General features: G+C 37.0%; 1 protein-coding gene across 24 annotated transcripts in view; it reads right to left on the reverse strand.

The window, feature by feature from the left end:
- Positions 1-23958, reverse strand: part of TCF4 (transcription factor 4) — a 315197-nt gene that overhangs the window by 9844 nt on the left and 281395 nt on the right. For 22 of the 24 annotated variants that reach the window (XM_043546602.1, XM_037902556.2, XM_037902559.2 and 19 more), the window contains 3 exons: positions 21063-21139; positions 18569-18772; positions 1272-1407 (listed from right to left, as the gene is read on the reverse strand). In XM_043546602.1, coding sequence (XP_043402537.1) covers positions 1272-1407; positions 18569-18772; positions 21063-21139 — 417 coding nt within the window. The remainder of the gene's footprint in view (positions 1-1271; positions 1408-18568; positions 18773-21062; positions 21140-23958) is intronic. The other 2 variants (XM_043546604.1, XM_037902563.2) reach the window with 1 other exon arrangement.

Below are 23958 nucleotides of genomic sequence, written 5' to 3' on the forward strand. Positions count from 1 at the left end.
TATGTTCCTTATTAATGCCACCTATTGTTGGATCTGTGTTCCCGTCTGTTCTTACAGCCACTCATTTGGACTGACTGGTGCAGAAGGGAGTTTCAAGAATGCAGCTGCTGAAACCATTTTTCAGCACTGGCTTTGAGGCTCAATTCCACTTCGCAATCTTTCTGGAATAGATGATAATTTCACTGTCTACCAAACATCAACTAAATTGCAATTAAAATCATAATCATGGAAATCACACACCTCATGTTCTGATTAAGAACCCAAGTGCCTATGAGCTATTACACTAAGCTTTTTTCCTCGAGCAATGATTTAACAGGAAATAGTAATAAAAGACTGCTCCTCTATAGCATCTTCCATTCAAGGATCTGAAGGTACTTTACAGATTCATTAGCTTTATCATTCCTATTTTACAGAAGGGAAGCTGACACACAGAGAGTTTGTGATCTTCACCAGTCTCACGCATTAAGCCAGTGGATTGGCTGTGTAATAAGACCTAGAATTCCTAACTCCCAGTTCTTTGTTTAAACACTAGACAATGTTTCTTCTTCTTAAAAAAATTCTTAATATGCCATTCCCATAAAATAATCAAAATACCTTAGCCATGAAGAATGAGTAAGAGCTTGTAAGCCATCATAAAAGAAATTTTGAGTTGTTTCTTCCATACTTTAATTGTAAAAATAGCAGCCTCTAGGAATAAAGATAGACCCTAGATGTACTCTAGGTTCAGTTAGTTTCACACGTATTTTGAAACAATACTGCATCTATACATATAAATCTTACAGGATTCACAAAGCACAGCAAATACTGTAATACAATTAAAATCACTTTGGTATTTTACCTGGCATCTAACTGAAGTCAATGGGAATTCTGTGTGCAATGGAACCGCAGTGTCTTAAGTTTACTCTTTTTGATTTTGCATCCTAAAACATTTTCTACATTTTTCTACTGCTTGACTTACATTAGTACTAGAACTTGCTGTCCTGGGCTAAATTGCTTGGATGCTTGTAATTGTGATTACTAGAGCGTACCAGATAGGATGTCTGGATTAATCAGAACTCTATATCATGTTACTCCTGACTCTCTCCTCCCACTCAAGTTGCACTATAGTCTCATTGTGTATTTGAGTGATCACTACTATGAATCCAAGTTGACTCAATTCCAATCACTGTAGCATGTATAATTAAAGTTTCTAAAGAAAAATTTTTATATAAATATACAAGCATTTAAGACGGCTACCTGGAAGAGTCCTGACAACATTTGGGTGTACTTACCCCTGTATGGATCTTGGGGTGGATTTAAATCAGGGGAAGTAGCAGACTGAACTGGCAGCTGTGGAACTGGAACCTGATTTGGCACAAGCGAATGGCTGCCACGCAGACCGACACCATCTTCACGATGAGCTCCAACCTGTAAAGAGAAGAGTCACTGAGTTTAAGGTGATATGAAGGTGAATACGGATGTAACAAGTTCCTGAGACAGTGAAGAGAGACTAAAGGGAAAGGCAGACATTTAAAAATAATGTTCCCTGTAGCTTTTTCACTAGAGGGCGCCGATGTACTGTGTATCGACATAATATGCAAAACCACTTAACACTCACGAAGATGCTGTGCAACACATTTAGTGACAAATATGGCAGAGTAGCTCAGGCAGGTAAAACGTCAAATTGTCTCCCAGGGTGCTGCAGTGGAGCGCACTGATTCGTACCCATCTGTCTTCTATCATGTCCGCCAACAGATCTGACAATTATCTTAATGCCCATATGCTTAATTGTGGGCTTCTCAATTCCCCCATTGCTATCGGAAATCCTGCAGGAATTTAAATTTGGCATTCAACTTTCATTTCAGGGGATAAGATTCTCAAGCCTGCCATTTTTTTCCCCATAATGCCAGCTAAGGCTCTGACAGCGGAAGCTACAGCAGTATCTGACACAGCCCCTATTCGGCACAGATATAATGAAACATTACCTGGCTTTCCAAAGCTAGAAGCCCATTCCAAATTAATGTTCACTGTATTTCATTAACCATAGAGTTCCAAATCCAAAGGGGCACCATTCCTGCCAACACCACGACTCCGGGTAATATACCAATAAAGGTTTTATTAAACACACCAGTAATGCCATCATCTTAGCTGACAGTGCAGGCACAATGGAAATACATCCATTTTTTTCCATGTACACTGCTCATTGATGCACTTTTGTCATAAGCTAAAATTGTCATGTAATTAAATACAATGGATGGTAAGGAAGGACAGTTATTTACTTCGAGAGCAGAATTCTCAGAAGCTGTGAGTGGATAGGCACTCTGATTTCAAAGAGCCTCTATAGTACACCACTGGAATTGCAGGGAGCAATCTCTTACATTTCTTGCGTTAAGACATTCCTTAAAGCCAAATAACACCTTGAATGGTATAAACCAACATTTCTACATGTAACAATGTTCATTCTGGACGTTCTCAGGTGCTGATCCTGCCATTGGATGAAATGTGTCTCCATAGATTCCGCAGAGAACTCTAAGTGACTCTTCATTCTCAAAAAGTATTATCCATGGTCCAGTACTCCTGGAGTATTAAAAAGACTTAGGAGTGTTTCTAATCAGACTTACAAGATAATATAGTCTGATTGTTACCAGCAAGGCAAGACCACAGTAAGAAACATAAAAGAGAACATTTCCAAAGGGGACTCAAGGAAAACTTTTTTTTTCAGACTAAATTCAGATAACCAAAAAGCCAGTGTAATATAACAGAGATAAAAACACTCCCCTTTTTGAAACACTTTAATTTTTAAAACATGATATCTCAAGAGGAGACTTTGGAAAATTAGTACATTTACTCATATATTTGGTTACAAGAAAAAAGAAGGTGGTGTAACTTATGAGTCTAGAGATCTAAAATGCCACCACCACAGGAATTGTGTTGCACATAAGATACAAGAGGTTTCAAGAATCTCAAAGATTCAGGAGAGAAATTCAGTAGCACCCTGATAAAAAAAGGCCCCTTAAGAGCAACTTCTTATTTGTGAAAGGAAAATATGGTACTTTTTCTGGAGATGGATAGAGTTTAGGTTTTGTAAACTGTAGAGGATTTTCTGTGGTAAATCTGAGGGGGACAAGTGTAGGAATCCATTTGGTTTCACTCTAAATGATGACACTTTCACTTGGAAAACAACCACCAGACTTCTTTTGAGCTACTTGAAGGTGTTGATATACTTTGGCAGACATGTCATCCCATTCAAAATGTCTACCTCCTTTCGGCCAAATTGTAGTTGACATTAAGACTGTAACTAGGATGGCTAAATCCAGGACACATGATTCTGAGTGATCATTTTGACTGAGTTCCCTAATGGTATAGTCTATGGTTTTTTTTATAAAACAAGGAGACATCGCTGAAAAAATCCAAAATTTACAAGTCAGAAGGTTTTATTGAAATCTTGAATTTAGAGAGAAAGGGATGAAATTGTTGACAACTATTTTAGTGAAAATGACTTTTTTTTAACCAGTTCTAATAAAAACTACTAAGAAAAGCCGCAGTCTTCTCCTCTTCTTCAGCTTCAAAAGAAATTTTGGAAGTAATATCATCACACTTCTCACAAATAAATGGGCAAGTTTGTCTATTTATATTTCCTCTTTTACTGCCCACAAATCTAGCAAGTCTGTTGAAATTAACAAGCACTTGTTGCAGTGAACTGGCCATAAGCCATACATTAGGGAAAGACCTGGTTTTATCATCTGTTGATCCACTACACCAATGTACTCAACTTTGCCCAGGAATGGCTATCTCACTCTCTGTGATATGAGTAGTAGTCAGAAAGGTCCATCTGGGCATTGTAAAGCTTCAGACTTTGGGGCCTTCAAAACATAAAAAACTTATATCTTCCCTGGCTAGGTTCATGTACTGCCATAGAGTTTTGGCAGGACTGAGTTTGACCCAAGAACATTGACTCTATTCCGCTCTGTTCATGGCTATAAAATATAATTATGTGACCATCTGCATGTTCTATCTTTTTGGATATTTCATTTATGAAAATCTGTAGCTCATTTAAGACTGTTCAATGCCAGGACACTGTACTGCACCTGGCACTCCTGGAGGGACCAAGAGATATACTATGAAAGTTCTTCAGTCTATTTTGGACGCATCTTTTAGAATAACTTGGGGATTAATCATTTTTCATTTTATCTCTCTCTGTTCCCACAGTCAGTTATTTCAATGTAACCAAACAACGTATATAACTGCCCATTTTGTGTCACTCTCACACTCCTCTACCTTCCCTTATGTCTCGGACTTCTCCCTTGCCTACAATGCCTCATCTTCTTCAAATCCCCCCTCAAAACATGCTTCCTTCCCTGCGTTCTATAAACCCTAGTCATCTCCTCAAAAACAGTTAAAAAGAACCATGAACTACATCAACTTATGCTTAACATCACTGCTTTATCACTGCCTTTTGACATTACCCCTCTCTTTCTCACATCTACATCTATTTCAACGGTAAGCACTTATGGTCAGGATCAATCTTCGGTGACTTTGCTAAGCCCAGCATCCCATAGTTGTTACTAGGTAAATGATAAATAAATAGCATAAATTCATTGCAGCAGTGGCTGAATACTTTGATGTCAGCATTAATCCAATCAGAGCACTTTATCAGAAGTAATGTGGCTTTACTGTCTTTTGAGATACCTCCTGACATAAAATGCACAAGCACTTTTATCCTTCAGTCCTAAGCACATAACCAGTCACCTTGATTTGAAGGGGCAAAGACTGTTCCAGAGATACCACACTGAACGTTATTTTTATGTAAAATGTCCTTTGCATTCGATGTCCTGAGAGCCACGATGAATCCCTTAAATTGGAAATGGAAAGACAGAAGAGTGGAACTGATCAGAATATGCTATGAATAAAACTCTCTTCGTCTTTCCTTTGTTGCAATGTGCCAGTCATAATTGCTTATATGAGAAAAGAAATGTCATTTTGGCCCACAACCTGATGTTCTGGAACTGAACACTCTTCTTGCTTTGTGGGCAGTTCTGAGGGGGAGTGCCAGCATGTAAATGGGAACTGTATAACCCCCCCCTTAAATATATAAGGTCAAATTTTCAAAAGCACTTAAATGACTTAGAGCCTAAGTCCCATTTTCAGAAGCAACTTAGGCACTTTCATTGACTTTCAGTGAAATGTACGCTCCAAAGTCATTTAGATGCCGTAGAAAATTTTTACCCACAGACAATATATTTTACTGATGTATAAAAGTGTGCCAATTACTATTGTATCTAGGTGCATACACATATACACACACACTGTAAGACCAAAAACAATCTATACATCTCTGTCGACAAACTGAGAGTCTGTCAAACCAATGGAGGAAGTGAATTTCAGTCAACTGTACTCCACTTAGAACATTCTGCTATCAGATATCAGACATTCATATCTATCAGCTGTATGCTAAAGCACATCAGCTGATCTCTACAGTTGTAAGAGAACACAGGAAAAGAGACAGTGGCTTATTAAAGTAGCCCTTAAAGTTCAAGAATGCAGTTAAAGTTCAATTGAATGCAGAAAGAAAACAGTCTTTGATGCACAGACATGACCAGTGCTACTAAGCAGAGCAGATACCATATTAGGTACTAGCTGTAACTACAGATATAAGGACCTTCGAAGATTGCCCTATTTAGACAGGATAGCAATAATGATAAAGATGTTGATTATTACAGTAATGAAAGGAAGAAAGAAAATCATGATCACCCTACCTTATGCTGACGGAATAATATACTCCTTAGCCACCTGGGACTCAAGGACCAAACAAGGTTCCTTCCAGGAATATCCTTAAATTATGAATCTCATTTGCAAATGGTGGACAAGTCCTTCAGCAATAACATCAGAAGCCAATGCATCTGCTATCCCCAACTAATGAGCATCTTGTCTGTGACACAAACAACAGTTTTTCCCCAAGATAGAGTGAAGTTATGACTCATTCCCCTGGCTCAGGAGTGAAGATCTATAAATAATACTATCTTTAGAGAATCAAGCTCAGTTTGAAGTTCTATTAATACTTCATTTATTGACCTGTCTTTAAACAGACCCCTCGTTGAACATTCAGGAGATGAAAAAAAACCCAAAGTGAGTATGGGCTCTAGTATTTATGTATAACTCTTTGTGTTTATTTCATTTAGGGAGTCATAATAACAAAAAAATTCTATTCTTGAGATTTTTCAGCTAAAAGGAAATATCAGGAGGTAGGCATCAAAATTAGGCTACTGGACTTTTTAGTGTTAAACTCTTTGACAGGTGTTCAAATGTTAGGATGATGGTTGTAGAGAAAACCCAGATGGAAAAACAGATATTTGTGATATTTTTGTTTGTCTTTCATGGATTTTTTTTAAAAATTTTATGAGCTGAAATAATGGTAGATCTGGTTCTCACATTATTTCCTGTGACCTTTTATATAAAGTACTGAGATATTCAAGTATGAATACCAAGCTTTTCGGTTTATGCCTTTTCACTTTATCTAGATTTTTGTGGGTGCTACGTGTAGCCCTTCCATAATAGCAGAAGCTATGGTTTTCAAAAGTATATTGCAAAAGTAGTTTGAAAAAGGGAAAATACTTTTATAGAATAACAAAATATCTCAAAAGAACCTATTCTGTGAAAGCACATGGAAGTATCTAGAACAGAAGCCTCTTTTCTATTAAGATTTTGGTTTAGTGGAACTAGAATATAGATTCAACCATCCCAAAAGAGAAATGTGCAGTGGCATTTGATGGTTTTTGGGTGTCTTTTTTTTTTTTTTTTTTTAAGATTCACATTTTGTTTTCTGTTAAAGCTAACATGAAACTGCCTGAAAAGTTAAGACGTTATTAACTTTCTAAAACTAGAACTTGATTAAAGGAAAAAGGTCACTTAGTCTTCTGGTGCATTCATCATGTTTCTACCTTTGATTTAAAAAAAACCCAACCCAACCCAACCCACTTTCGTCCTCTGAAATCTGTCAAGAAAAACAATTAAACCCATGCATTCTCAATTTTCTCGATAGTTGAAAAATATAATTATAGTTCATTGACCTACAGGCAAAGGCCAGGGTGTGTAACAAGTTCACTGAATTCAACAGTTGTTCCAACTAGCCCATGATTCGCAGATTTAAAATACTGGCACTTTAAGTTAGGTGGCCTTTGGTAAGTCTCTGTCTTTCTTTGTATTTTATTATATGTGCGGTGTTTAATGTAGACTGGTAAATATCACGGGACCATATCATGCTATGATATTTACGCAGAACCCCCACTGGCTTGAATGGAGATCCTGCTTAAAAACTGGTGGTAAATATGGTCCATTATATGTATCCTGTAGCTATCAACAAACAACAACAAAAATACATTTACTGTTTTCACTCTCTTTGTTTCCAGGAAGTGTTTTTGAAAGTAATTATGCTTCTGTGTTTAAGATGCCTATTTCATGGATGTGAAAATGTATTAAATTTCATTTGGCAGTTATCCAATCCTTGTTAATACTATCTCCTGAGATACGTGTCTCCAAAACAGGCTTTAGACCTAAGCTACTCCTCCACTATCATTCTGGAAGTGCATGGTTAGAGCTTTGTCAGTCCAGGAACAGCTAGTTAATGGAACTGATATGTAACTTACCTAACCTCACCTTCATGAAAGTGTTATTAATAAGTGAATTGTTTGCAAAAGGATAGTGTCACCTTAGCTGTTGAATATGAATAGCTATATGTCTTTGATTTTCAAAATACTGATCTTTAAACTACAGAGGTATGATGTATGATCAGAACCTTAAACCTGGAAATAAAATCTAAACAGAGGTCACAAACAAACCTAAGTGTGGATATATAGGTAGATTAGCTAGATATTTGTTTTTCAGCAAACACAAAGAGAAAAGTTGACATGTTCTCACTGTAATTAGATACCCACTGACAAAGAAAACTGTTTTGGTATCTTTGAATTGTAATCTCCCCATGAAATATCAATTACACCTGACGGTTCAAGAGTGCTAGATTCCAGTTTTAATTATCTTGTCAATATCTCCATCATATCAAAAGAAAGGAAACTTATTTTCTCTAAAATGAAGGAACACTATTTAAACCAAAAGTGCATCTATAAAAGTGAGAAACAGTCACACAAACATTACTTTGATTGCTCACAGATGGGCATTTGCAGTTCATGAATTGCAGGTAGCAGACAAAAGCTGAAAAAGTACCCCTTTGTTTACAGTTAACTCTTTCCATACTGAGACACAGCACTTCAGACAATTCGTATTAACATAAAACTTGGAAAGAATTTGACAAATTCTACTCTGAAAACAAAGATGCAAAGGGAATACTAACAGGTATTTTCTAATGCTTACAAATTCAGGAAGTTCAACTGAATGATTTCCCATCTCAGGATCACAGCTACATATCGCAATTAGGAAGAGTTTAGTTCAAACAGCCAAAGTCATGAATGAATTTAACGAGCAACTACCTTGGTACCTTTACAAATATGATGACCTTGTGTTATCCAATTAGATAAATAAAAACATGTGGCAAGCAAGTTGTAAAGTTATGCATGTTAACATGTGTTTAATATTGTCAAAATTTATAAGTTTGACAGAAAGCAGATTTGCGTAAAGCCCTTATAAACCTCAACTGCTATATTACAAAGGGAACAACACAGGCCACTTTGACACAAATGGTCTCTCACTCTATGTGCGCATTATTGGTCCAAATTATTCACTCTTATTTTACGGCACTGAAGTCTTTCATCTCCATGCTATACAATAATAATTTCCATATGACCAGTGGCTCAGCAATAAATAAGATCAAAAGAAAAAGGAAGGATTTTTATTTAAAAAAAAAAAGACATTAAGGGTGGCATTAAATCAGGAAAAATAGCAAAGTTCAACATTTTTTTAATACAGGAAAGAGTACCAAAGAATACTAAGCAGCTTTCCAAATACCTTATGAAAAGGCATTTTGCGAGCAAGTCATATGCAAAATCCATTTAAACGTAGACAAAAGTAACAACGCTGAAGTTCAGTATTTATATATATAAAAAGAGTGCCACGTCTTAAGTAGAGGCAGGGAGGCAGTCTGAACAAAACAGTGGCTTTCATGTTATGTACTGTATGATAGAATGCTGCATGGCAGTGCTCCATGCATTTCTCTATAGTCTTTCTGTTCTATTTAATGGAGGTAGGCTTGGGTAATCCAGTGTTTCTGAGGGAATCACAACATTGCTCAACTCTAACACATGAGCTCTGCAAAAGGAAGTTTTATTTGGCATTACACATGGACTGGAAGTGAAGAGCCAACTTCCCAAACAAATTTTCTTCTAGTGCTTCAAAAATTACAGTGTTAATCTCCATTCCCAAACAGCTGTTAATAATCTGTGATTCTAAAGAGAGGAGATGCGTTTTCTTAATTCTTTCTGCCTATAGATACTTTAAGTACACAATGATTCTACATGTTTTAGCTTTTGCTTTTTAAAGACTAATTTAGGTGCTTATCTTATTGGTACAATTTGCTCAGTCTCTATTCATGCTCCAGTATAAGTACCTAGTGAGCATTAATTCAATGTTCTGGTCCTCCACACTTAAACAGCATTTCTTTCATACTAGGGGAGACAATTGAAGTATTTTAAAAGAAATCAACCAGTTGCAAACTACTATGGAGAGAAGTGGGTTGCCATGGCCACTGAAGTGAAGTCCGTGAAATAATCCTTATGATTACTTTCCTACAGGGATGACTATTCATTTAAGTATTGGCGAAATCCAGAATACAAAAGGTTCTAAAACTACAGGATTAGGAATATTAACTCTCCTTCATTTATCTGTGAGTGAAAAACATAGTAAACAAATCAGCAAACTTAGAGAAGTTTTATTTCCTTTTGATACCATATTCCATTCTAATAGGAAATATCCTCCAAAAGATTATGTGGCCAAATCGGTCTCTGCTGCTTTCTTTCCCACTTGTTCCCAAGCACCTGCTTTAATGGTGACCTCAGCTCTACACCTCAAGTTTCAGACATTTCACAAAACAGCTTTTTAAACAAAAGCCAGCTGTTTCTCATCTAGACTACAGGGGAAACAAAAATCAGGGCAGCTTAGAGGAACGTTACCCAGAGACTACTATTCTCCAATAACTTTCACACACACTCGGCTTCACAATAGATCCGTCCATGTGTGGAAACCAAGGAGCTAGCTAATGCTAAATTAAAACTTGGAAACCAAATACTACGATTTTAACAATACACCTAATTAACTCGTTTAAAATGAATGAAGTCATTGTGTCAGGACAATGTTTTTGAAAAAGGGTGTCATTTTAAATAATAATTAATGGATTTTTTGCTGATTAAAACCAACAGTGTACTTCAAAAATGGTATTAAGAATATGATGGAGGCTATAATTTACATGAAATTAGGAATGTCAACCAATTAGAAAGAACATGAATGTTATATAAAAGGGTTACACTGCTGCTTGTTTTACAAGCTTTTAGTCCAATAAGGCTGTTTTGTCCAGTTTTCTCAATTATTAGCATACCTTTGTTTTTTGTTTTGTTTTTTTTAATTGCAACTATGATAAAAATTAAAGCAGGAGAGTAATAGATTTTTAACGAACAAATAAAAAGAGCCAAATCTTGTCTTTTAAATAATGCCCAGTTGCTTGACTCTTTGTTTTTATATGAATGACATAACTGAATTACTTCATGAGTTGCTATTTTAATTTCTAGCAGTGGAAAATTCCATACGTTAATTTAATTTGGATGTTAAAAAAAATATAAATGAACATATCCTCTTCCTGTGGACCCTTGTGTGAAGCATGGAAGCAAGCTGATGGACTTCTAAGGAGTGTCTTAAAAAAACTGCATACCAGTTTTTGTTATATAATGGTTATAATCAATCCAGCTGTACACTGCTACAAAAGAAATGTGCCTCTTTTATGATTTCTGTACAAAAGCTAGCATATAAATGCATTTTACAAAATTGTATTTCAAATGTTAAAAAAACCCTCTACAATCTCCATCATCTCTACAATGATGATGGAACTGACCAAAACCAGGAAATTAAGGGCAACAACATAGGCTTAGCTGATCTACTTGTGGTGGGAGTAGGAGCAGATACAATACAAACAAATTAACTTTGGAGTTTCTGTCTTGACTTGGAATTTCCTAACTTCTGTTATTTTCACAACTGCCATTACTGTGACACAAATATTATGACCAGCTATGGGTATGAGATGCTTACTCTCATCATTTGCATACCACTACATACAAATACACTTCCAATGAAATGATATTTCTTAGCAATATTGCATGCCTGACCTCTGAGAACAAACTTAACTCTTTTTAGTGCATAGAGGTGTTTTGTGTGTGCTTCGCAAGCCACACTACCTTCACTTTAATTATTATGGCTCCAATACTGGAAATGCTTGCGCATGTGCTTGACTTTCCTATCACAAATAGTCCCAATGGGACTACTCATGATAGTAAAGTTAAGCACATTTCTGTTTGCAGGATTGAAGTCTAAACCTTTATTAAGTATGGCAGGTTGTAAATATTAACTTAGTCAAGATTGCAAAATAGTTTGTTGCTGGTGTGTCAAGTTAAAGAGATATTTAGGTTCAAGTACCCTTACTGTATATTTAGGTTCACGTAAACACACACCAAGTCACTTCAGAAGGCATACTTATCTGTTACATTGGTTTTTGGCATATCTATTAGAGCTGGGCGAATAACTGAATTTTAGGTTCAGTGGCTGAACACACGAAAAAAAGAAAAAAATTAGTTTTGTTTGATTTTTTTAAAGCTTTTTAAAAATAAAACTGAAGTGAAATTTGAAACAAAAAGTCAGTTTCAAATTGAATAGCTAAACATTTCATTTAAAAAATCCCTCAGAATGAACTGTTTTGATTTTTCTTGGAATTTTGTTTCTGACCAAAATAATTTAGCAAATTCAATGCAAATTTGCAAAATATTTCTGTTGACCCAAATCTGCCTATTTCAGTGAAAAAACAGTTTCATTTGAAAAATTTCACTCAGTTCTTATGTCTATTGTACCTATTCTGCTATGTATATACTGTACCTCCTAAAAGCTTCCATTTGTATGTCTGAATTTGTGCTGGGTGTATTTTATTTATATAGATACATAAAACTAATTCAGAGTAATATCCTTTTTTAGATCAAAAGTAGTTTATTGGGATTTTTATAAAGGTAACATTTTGACTTCTTATCATGGTATCCTGTATTTCCTGCACTTCAATCCTGACAAATTTAATATTTGTACTTTGTAATTATGATAAAAATTACTGTAGTTAATTCACTTTTATAGTAGCTTATGTTAGTGGTTGTCAAAGTGCAACTCAAAGAAATATTAAATCAGAACTCCCTTGAGAAGTCAGGAAGTATAATTCTACCCATTTTACATTGTACCCAAGTACAAGAAGGTTAAGGCTTGATTCTGCCACTCTTATTCAAGCTGAGCAGTGCCTTACTTTGAGTATGGCCCTATCGTACTATTCAATAAAAGAGTGGCAGAATTGGTCTCTAAGTAACTTATCCAGAATCACTCAGCAAATCAGCAGCAATGGAAGTTAGCAATCCTCCTGACTCCCAGTGTAAGTGGGATTAGGAATTTGGGAGTATGGAGCTCCCATACCTTAATTAATTTACTAATTTGTTGCTGCCCTGAGACAATATATGCCAAGTCTGCGTATGGTGTGAATTTTAGTGTACCCCAGCTGCCTAATATGAAAGGAGAAATTAGAAACAAGCACCCCACCAACTGTAGAAATCCAAGGGGACGATTCATGTACTTAAAGCTGCGCATGTGCTTGATGCTTTGTTGGATTGGGACTTTAAGGAAACACTGTAGTGACAGAGTGAAATACATTCCCATTAGATGTGTCATCCGTCTCTCTTAAGAAAACAAGTAATTGCGGTGGGACAAATTTTGCTCTCAGCTCCACAGCTGTAAATCTGGAGCAATTCCACAGAAATGAAAGGAGGCAATTCATATTTACAACAGCGGAGTGGAGAGCAGAATCTGACCCAGTCTCATATTATTTTTGCCTAGGGACCAGATTCATACTTGTCCAATATAGCACAGAATTGTGGAGGATATCTGATAAGGAAGACCTGCTGGAAACTAACACAGACTCTGGGCTAAATCTCAAGTTACCCTAGCATACTCCAAGTTTGAAACCAACAAATGAAGGTGTACAGTGGGCAAAGAAACTTCCACCAGCACATTCTGTACAAGTTTCCGGTCCATACCTCCCACTGCTACTTTATTTACTGCAGCTGGCCAAAGTTTTATAGCCTGTTTCATGTATTAAAATTCAAATGTGGAAAACATTACCAGTATCCTCCTCAAATTTTTCAAAAAAAATTTTCCCCCTTCAACTTCCTTTTCAGAGTGGAATGTATCAAATGGTCAAAGGCTAACTTAAGACTGACTCTATTCAAAAACTATTTCCTTTGTTCTTATGTTTTTACTTCAAAATTCATACCAGTTTTCCAAAAAAAATTACCAGGCTTGATTCTTTCATACAAGTTACAGTTTCAGACAGTGACTAATACACTTTGTGCACTAGCAGACTTGTTTTTTTCAGAAAGTTAAATGTGGAGAGCGAGAGACAGAAATTTGCCCTTCTTGTTTTTAGAACTAGCCATGTTGTCAAAGTGCCACATCTTTTGTTTGAGTTGCCCTGTTCAGTATATTTTGTTTATGAGATTACTCATTGTTTTCTAAACTTCAGAAAAGAAGCAAGCAGAAGCTTGTCTTCAATAGCAGAAATGACAAGGTACCATGCAGCAGTTCATAATCAAATCGAATCAAATTTTGAAAGAGTGCCTACTCTTTCCTAAAACAGATACATAAGAGAAGAAATTCAAGGGTCAGATATTTCCTAAAAGCTATATATGAAAGTTTAATTGTTTGCTATTCTTTTTGTTCCAAATCTAACTTCACCTACATCTGGTATTTAAGAGACGACTATATATTTATGGAACAAACTGTCTCTGAAGTGATGCCCTGGGTGCATGTTGCATCAGCTTAACATATGCAAAGTGAACAAAGCTACAAAAATTAAACCCTTTTCTCTTGATTGAGAGCAGATATGCAGAAACGGTTGTAAGTCACAGATCTGGCTTTTAATAAAGCCAGATTTTTTCATTAAAAGCAGTATTGTTTAAACATTTGGTGGGAAATAGCGTTGTACAAACTAAAAATCTTAGATTATATGTATCCCAAGTGTATTTAACACATTACCTGAGGCCAAGCTAAATTACAACCTAGAATTTCCTTTTGTGAATTCCCAGCAACTGCCACAGAGAGCAAAACAATGTCTGGGTTCATGCTATTTTTACAGGGGAGAGGGAAGAGAGATAGATTTAGCTAGGATGCTGAAAAGTCTTTTTTCTACCTTTTGGAGCCTGCTGGCAGACTATTTTAAGTCAGGTTTCAGAGTAGCAGCCGCGTTAGTCTGTATCCGCAAAAAGAAAAGGAGTACTTGTGGCACCTAAGAGACTAACAAATTTATTTGAGCATAAGTTTTCGTGAGCTACAGTTTGATGAAGTGAGCTGTAGCTCACGAAAGCTTATGCTCAAATAAATTTGTTAGTCTCTAAGGTGCCACAAGTACTCCTTTTATTTTAAGTCAGCATTTTTTAAAATCTATAAATAGCACTGGCCCAATTGTAGCTTTTAACAATGCTTCACCCATGACAGCTACTTTTAACTTTAGTTTTAGGATGAGGAAGAGCCAACCATTAGATTGACCACTGCCAGGAGAAACATATTTTAAAATGAACCAACAGAGAAACATTAACAACAAGTAATAGTAAACAGCAGTAAATTACATTCATATCGAGCATTTCATCCCAAGTGGTTTACAAGCTACTTGGAAACAGCAGCACTGATTTGTACTTATTAACTTTTACTCAAAGTACTGTATTGTAGTCCGCTGAATACCCCTCTCGGCATTTGTTTGGTCAAGGACATAACTAGAAAACCCCTTCTCATACAAAAAAGACATGGGATCTTTAAGGTCCACATGGATGACAGGCTCAGTTTTTAAGGTCTCACACACAGTAAAGTGTATAAGACTAAATAAGTAACTGCCTTCCAGGAATCAAAGCAAGAGCTGACTCTGCCAGGATATCCTGGGTGTTTAGAATCTGATAGAAGGGATGGCCTAGTGATCTGTTACAGTGATTGATGGCATCATTTGCTACAGAAATACCAGCAAAGTTTCTACCCTTTACAGTGAGAACTTCTGCGCTGATTGCACAGGAACATTAGAATTGCCTTAGTAGATTAGAGCACAGTGGTCCATCTAGTCCAGTGTTCTATCTCTGATGACAGTGGTTAATACCAGATGGTTTAGAGGAAGGTGCAAGAGACCTTGGAATGGACAACAATGGAGTTTCTATATAGGAAATTTTCCCCTAACCTGTGTCAGTAGTTGGTTTATGCCCTGTGGCATGAGAGTTCACATTTTTTTCTAAATATTGTATTTAATCTTATCTAAAGCAATGCTGGATGTTCTAATTATCCATATAATGTCCATTCCTATTCTGAATGCTACTAAGCTATTGGCCTCCATTACATCTTGCACCAATGAATGTCACAGGTTGTCAATTACCTTACTTTCTGTTTTATTGAATATCCCATTCTTTAATTATAAGAAAGGATGAATTGGACTACTAGATTTACCTTGCTTACTATACATTATTTTGTATACCTCTAGCCTTCCCTCTCTTATATATGTCCTTTCTAAACAAAACCACCACTATCTGTTCAATGTCTCATCATATGGAAATCTTTCCATGCTTCCAAGCATTTTTGTAGCCTGCCTTTGAATCTCCTCTAATTCTACTATATCCTTTTTGAGATAGGGTAACCAGAAGTGAACACAAAACTCCAAATGAAAGCATACCCATGACTTATATAATGGCATTATAACATTTTCAGTATTATTTTATATCACATTCCTTTTGCTGTCTTAACATTTTGTTTGCTTTTTTTTTTACCACTCCTGTACACTGAGCTGGGATTTCCATTGAACTGTCAACAGTGATGGTCAAGCCTTTTTCCTGAGTGGTTACAGTTAACTGAGAAATAGTAATGCATATGAGTATTTCAAATTATTCCTTCTAATATGCAATACCTTACACTTGCCAAACCTGAATTTCATGTGTCATCATGTTGCCCATTAACCCAGTTTGGTCAGTTCCCCTTGAAGTTCCTCACACTCTTCTCTAATCTTGACTAACCTAAATAATTTGAATCATCTGCAAACGACATCTGCCCCTTTTCCAGATCAGTGATACAGAACATTACTCCTAGAATGGAATGTTGGGGTACCATAAGTTTTATCCTTTAATCATGTTGAAAATTGGCCATTTAATCCTACTCCTCATTTGCTGTTTCTGATCCAGTTTCTAATCTATGAGTTCACTGTATGATTACTTAATTTCTTTCATAGAGTCTTGTGAAGAATTTGTTTTGGGTTTTTGCAGCTCCAAATATGCACATCAGCTTCTTCTCCTTTGTCTACTATTTTGTTGACATTTTCAGAGAAATCAAACAGATCAGAGAGGCATGATTTTTCTTTACAGAGGCACAGGAACTACAAGATATTTTCCTTTGTAAGGTGCCAGACGCCCATCATCAAAAAAATATATAGCATAAGAAGACATTGCCCTCAAAAGAGAAAAATCAGAAACTATAACAGGAAAATTAGGAAAATTCTGCAATGATAATGCTAAGTGGTATTTATTCATGCATGTAACTATACTGTGAGATCACTCATGTGAGAAAGTACTACTCAACATGACAAAAACTCGTAGAATGAGGCCCTCAGTAAGCTGGACAAGTATGGTATTCTCCAAGTATAGAGAAGGCCTGATACTCTGATGTGGGATATTTAATCCAATGTGAAAGCCACTAGTGATCACATATGATCCCAATTCACAAAAAGCATGTTAGCACATACTTAAGCATGTACTTAATTCCCATTGCTTAAGTGTTATCTTATATATGAATTGTAGCCATCTATGTTGCTACAGATATATGGGCATATGCCAAATAGGGCACAGGTATGGATTACGACAGTAATGCCAAAGCCTACAGGTCTTAAGCCTGTAAAAACAATAGTTTAACCAAACTAATTAAGACCTAAAGATGGGACATAAGTAACAAACTCATAAACAACCCCATATCGCAAAAGGTCACAAAAAATAGAGTGATAAGTCAGCGTTGCTAAACCGCTCACAGGTAACCACAAAATGCCAGTTTATACCAGCTTTAGATATTTTAAATTAGGAACATCAGCAGACAACAAGAACGCCATGACATGTAATTGACATATGCCTTAATAAGCTTGATGTAAAAGGCCTCGTAACCAACACAAGAAGGGCATGCCAACGATAGCTGGGTGAGGAAATACCGATAAAGAAAAGGGTCTGAAACCCATACTGAATATGCATTAAGCATAGTGAGGATCAGCATAACACATTATAAAAGCTGTATCCTGGCCTACTTGCCCTGCGGCGATGCCAGGAAGACATCCACTGGTGACGATGAGGACGATTATGACTGATACTTTGGGTTTCTCCTCAAGGGATAGTGTGAGTAATGCAAATACTAGATGTTCCATTGTGTTCTCTTTCACCAGACTGCAATGTGTGTATTGTTGTTTGGATGGCTAATAAAAGTAATTATTACAAAAAGAGCACTGTGTTGTCCCTTTTGTGCACTATGAGGGCCCCCTTTCTAACCCTAACCTCTCTGCTATTGTTGATCTTGGACAGAACTCTCACAATTTAAGTAGGTGAAAACCCTCCTATTGGGATGAGTAATTAGTTAAGTAACCTATAACTACAGATAAGGCTACAGGATGCATTTCTGAATTGGGGCCTATAGCTGCAGCCAGATTCCTAGGAGGATGGGTCTTGAGCAGAAGTTTCACGCTAAACATAGTTGTTTTTCTTTAAAAAGGAATAGGAAAATAAAAAGGGAAGAGAGAGAATTCAGGATTTGTGCAAAGTCCTAAAAAAAGCAGTGCATTTATACTCACTCAAATTGAAATGGAAAGGCAAAGAGTAGTAAAGGAAAAAACCTTGAAGATTCCTCTCCGATATACTTATTGGCTAATGGATAGGAGAAAGATGGTATACTATTCATACACTTGTCAGCCAACTAAATCTTTCAAACAATTCAGACTATTTTAGAAAGGATCTTTAATGAGGCTGGATGCCACAGGACAGCAGCTTTTTCTCAATGGCAGCCTCACATCAGTTAGTCTTAAAACACATCAAAGAATATAGTTTTTACTGTCATGAGCAAAATGTACACAATAAACATAATATGTGCTGCAAACATATACAGTGTACGTTTAAAAATGTCTCGTAGTACTATAAAACCTCGCACAAATTAATTTGATATTTTTTTCATAAACATGATAATATCTGCAGCATTAGCACAAGTAGAAAGACTGATAATAACATTTAAAAGCCTGCAAACCAGTTCAGAAATTCTAATTACTAGACTGTTTTTAAACCTGCACTGTCATTTAATCTCCATAGCTTACCATTAGTGAATGTCTATTGGCTGAAAGAAGGCCTGTCCCATATCCTGACCCAAGACCTCCCATTGCTCCATTGTGAGAAGGCCCTATTAATCCATGCATGTCGCTATGACTACCAGGCATGGCTGTTGAAGGCCCCACTGCGTGGTTCCGGAGAACATGAATAGCATCGTCCAGTCTTTCCAAACGGTCTTCAATCCGGCTTTGCTGTTTGTTTATGAAAAACAAATCAAGAGAACCATCAGCAAATGTGAAGGGCCATTTAACATTTGAGACAAAACACACACAGATTAGGTATGCCACATACTGTACTGCAAGTTGGCGTATGTGTGTGTGTGTGTGGGGGGGGAGGATGTGTAACTGAAAACAGTTCCTTTTATTTCTTCCCCTTTTTAACAAAAGTGATTTTTTTTTTCTTAGGGAAATAATTAAACTAGCATTCTAGGGAATTAGAAAGAATTTAACACAAGCACAGCTTTCATTTTCATGGGCAAAACAGGTTCAATGATTCCTCATGAACATAATCATTACTGTACATATGTTGCCCTCTGTGATTTTTGAAAAGTTTTAGTGTTACTTTAAGCAAAAAGAATATACATCTAACTTATATCACTCTCTGACAAGGCCTATTCTCCCTATGTAATCAAAGAATTACGAACAAAAAGTTAGAAAGAACCTGTTAAAGCCATATAGTCCCATCTCCACAATTGCTGAAATGTTCCCTATAACTGTGAATCCTAAAACTACTTTTAAAGCATTGCTGGTAAGAGCACTAATAAATACACCTCCTTACAAGTTTAGAGCTCTGCAGCCTGTATGAGACGTGTAAAAGATCACAAAACAGAGAGGTACTGAACTGTTAGTGGCGGCAGCATTTGTTCTAGCGTAACTCATCCCTCTCTAAAACAAAACTTTATACTCAACCTCCCTCCAGGAGGAGAGGGAGCTGCCCATGCTACCACTAGAATTCTCCCTAAATCTGAACCATAAACAGCAGCAATGTTGACTTTAAAGAAATCTGATTGCTGCTTTACTGGATAACTTCCTTCCAATATCACCTTTCTTTTAGAAAAATAGTGCCATGTTGTTGGCAAATATAGGAAGAGGAGAAGCGATGGACTCAGAAATAATACATTGTATTTTGCTGTATAGTGTCCTTCATGCAAGGAGTCCATACAATATTACAAAGATAAGGATTATTATCCTCATTTTACAAAGAGGAAACTGAGGCACACATGGTGAACTATTTGCCCAAGGTCACAGAGCATCAGTGACAGAGTTAGGGATAGAATTCAAATCCCCTCTTCACATTACTACTAGGTCACACTGTCTCCTCTGGCACGTCATATCTGATAAGTGGATGCCTCAGATTTCTTGTTCTTCAACAAGATATGGGAGGGGAAGGTGAATGGGCCAGCCCCAAATCACTGGTTAACTTTATTGCTACAAAAATAATTCTTCACTCATTTCAGATCTCTGGAGCATACAGATTACAAAAACACTGCCACTCTATACACACAACTACACACCACAGCAAACTGCGATAAGCTAGAAAGCATCCGGCAATGAATCATGATACACATATTTGTATCGGGCCAGATATTGCAGTCCTTGCTAATTCCTGACTAAGGGAAACTTCCCATTGAAGTCAGATGGACTTTTCCATGATTCAGTATTAGATGATTATTTATTTTGCCTTCAGAAATGCTCTGCTTTTTAATACTGAGACGTTTTTGATCTTTAGCATTATTTATATAGCACCCAAAAGGTACTAGATGTTTAAAAGAAATATAATGAGACAACTCTTTCCTTACTATCTAGACAGACAACAAACAGAAAAGAATGGGATAAATAATCTAGACTTTTTAAAAACCTTGCCCATTTGTCCCTAATATGTTTCCAGCTGGCCCCCAACTCTTATCTAATCTCTCCATATAAAACATCTTATTTATTTATTTATTTATTTATTTATTTATTATCCTCTCTCTAGTGCTAGCCATAATTACCACCCAATTCTTGCCAATTCATCCATCATATTAAGCCTACAATACTTGGAAACACATCACATAGAATCCAAAAGTATTATTTAGCCCTCTACTGCACTTTCCCACCGTAAATAAAAGTAACCTGATTCATAACACTCACACCCTGTCCTACTTCATAGAAACCACTTACTTTTCTCCCTGATATCCCTTCAAGCAATCCCTCCTGGCTGTAAACAAATCCCTCCTTTTGTAATTAACTTTTTTCATTCTGGAATGTTTCAACAATACATTATCAAACACGACATCCTAGTCAATAACAGTTAATATCAAAATATCACAAATCAAAGGATTGGGCCCTCACGTTACTAACTTAGCAACAATCAAATAGTGTAAACATCCAAGGGCACAGTAATCACTAACAAAATGCAAACCTGTGTGAGAAGTGTGGATGAGAAATGGAAAGAACAGCATGGAAAATACTGAGGCAGAGGAGGTCTCTAATCAAAACATACCAAAGAGTGTAAGGGACCTTCATAATTGGGAGATGATGATGCTTGCCCTCCATTTCTAGACCAAACAGCTGTGCCTGCTAATAGTAAAATGGGAATTACCATTAGAACTATGCAAACAAAAATGTCTTTCAAACTTTCTGGACGGTTTTGTAGACATGTAAATGCTGTTTTCCAGATAGACTATAGGGCAGACATATGGACAACTTCCAAAATATACATGGATGAAAAAAAAAAGGAATTTTTGTAGCAAAGCACGGAGACGCAGGCCACAAAGTTGCCCCAGGCTGATTCCTAACATAGAGGTTTTTATTGATTCGGCAGCTGTACCTAAGAAAGGCTCCAGCAGAAGGAAATGTCTCACTAGTAAAAGGAGAAGTAGCATTTTCAGAAGTGCTAAGAGGGGATTGCTAGACTTCTATGTAAATCCAGCACATACTAGCCCATTATCCTAGCTGTGGTTCAAGACATATTTGATGCCACTGAACAAATCATTCAATCACCAAACTAATGGATTTGGTTTTTTTTTTTTTTTTAAGAAACAGGATTAAAAAACAATAGCACTGTACGAATATCTAACTCTAAATTCAGTTACAACTTGTCATTCTACAGATGCTCTCATTTAACTGCTAAGATTTGCACTTTCTTAAGGCAGATGATATTATTTTGCACTTACAGAACTTAAAAGGAGCTAACAGCAAAACTCTTGGTTTATATTAGTTTACATCTGTTGAAGCAAATCTGTTTCTGCTGAAGGTTTAAGTGTGAAATATATAAGGTCTCAACTTTTGCAATATCATTTCTTTTAAACAAAGATGTGTCACTATTAAAGGGGCACAATAGACTTGAGGACAGAAATATTGGTTCAAATACGTTCCCCAGAAGATTGTGTTTATGGCACTATGATCAGATCGTTTGTATTATTAGTTCTTTTTTGTCTGAAACATATAATCTTTTGAATGCTCTTATGAAACAAGGCTGGGAATTCAAGGTGGAGCTATTAGGGTTTTAATCTTAAAACTGAAGTTAAGTGGCATTTTCTGGGTTTAGAAGGGCAGGCCTTCTAAACCTTAGATTGATCTTGTGGCCTTTTCTAGCCTCTCAGTATGCCATATTGACAAAATGGTGTTAAATTTGATTATATCTGGCACATTCGCTACCGAATTCTGGTCTCCATAGATTTTCACTGTCTTTAACTTGTGACTTTGCCACATCATTGAATAGGACAATGAAAGACAATCAGGACTTTCATATTGTTTCTGACTGGCCCACTATATCGTGAAGCATAAACAGTTCAGTTCTCCTTTGAATATATGTCACTTATTTGTGTTGACTTTGACACTTGGATCTCTCTATTTATCAAGTAAACTTTCTGGAAAGAAATTCAATCTATATTGCTTAACATTTGGTTGCTTTCCTCAACTTCAACTCAAATCTTTTCTTTATAGTACAAGACGGAAATGATGGTAAAGCCCCCTAAAAGAAATGTATCACATAGGGCACCGTCTATGGACAGGGACTGGTTCAGACAAATAAGGACTGTCTGTTGTCCTCCTAAACCCTTCATTGGGTCTTACTCCAGGATGGGGAGGGGGCTGGTCAAGGAGCTAGCCAATCCCCAAAGAAGGCCTGATGTTGGAGAAAGGCAGCAGTCCCCCCTCCCCCTTGGTGCATTTTTGGGGGACATGTTTGATTAATATTACCACAACCACAATACCTCACTTTCAATGGCAGGTGTTCTTGAGGAAGGGCTTCCTACCCCTCTCCAGTGGAACTTTTCTCTTCAAGGAAAAGTTTGGGGACCTGCTAACTTTCTTCAGACAAAGCTTGCCTTCAGTTGTTGGCTGGCCAGCCCACTTCTCACTCCCATTAACCCTTTCACTGGAATCTTGTCTCTTCAAAAAGTACTTTGGGGTTTGTGCCTCCAAGATTGTTGAAGCACTGTGAAACCTCAGAGCATATAAGATCTAGCAGTTCTGGAGAAAGGGATAATCTCCTTGAGGGACAGATCATTCTTACTCCAGGATTTAACAATACTGTGCTACACTCAGGAGTATAAACTACAGTGTCTTTTAACATGTCTAAGTGAGATTGACAGGACCCTCCCATATGAATTCCTTGGTCTCACAGAACCAGAGGGGGCAGCACGATGCCTGGTCAGCACTGAAACAGATCCAGTGCTGACTCCCCCAAGAAGCTAACATAGGTAGGTTAGATCAAGAGCCTCTCAGATAGTTATATGGTGAGGGAGTATTTAAGGCTCTTGTGGGAAAGTCTCAAAGGTTCATATAATCTGAATTAGCTTCATATAGGTGTCTACAATTTCTGATGCTCATTAGAACTTAACTACCTCTGAACCTTTTCAGCTTAGCCCTTCACTAGTGCTAGTATACGCCTCCCACACTGAAAATTCAGCTACTAGGGTTATTTAGAAATAAAACTATACCATCAAAATATCTGTATCTTTAGAATAAGGACATCCTCAATATCACCATGTACTATAAATGAGTTAAGCTTACTATGGTTCTTTGCACAGGCCAAGTTCTGGCAGGCACTTTGCTTAGGACCCTGAGGTCTTTGTCTACACAACAAAGAAAAACCTGCAGCTGGCCTGTGCCAGCTAACTTGGGCTTGTGGGGCTGTTTCATATCCGTCTAGACTCGGGCTCGAGCCTGAGCTCTGGGACTCTCCCAACACAAAGGGTCCTAGAGCCCGAGCTCCAGACTGAGCCTGGAAGTCTACACAATAATGAAACAGCACTGCAGCCATGCTGCATAAGCTCGAGTCAGCTGGCATGGGTCAGCCTCTGGTTTTTCTTTGCTGGGCAGACATACCCTGAGAGAAAACTCATGGCAAATAGAATGACTGAGGGAATATGGTTCCCCCAAAAGGTACAGAA

This window comes from Chelonia mydas, chromosome 5 (genome assembly GCF_015237465.2).
Source record: "Chelonia mydas isolate rCheMyd1 chromosome 5, rCheMyd1.pri.v2, whole genome shotgun sequence".
NCBI classification, from domain to species: Eukaryota; Metazoa; Chordata; order Testudines; family Cheloniidae; genus Chelonia; species Chelonia mydas.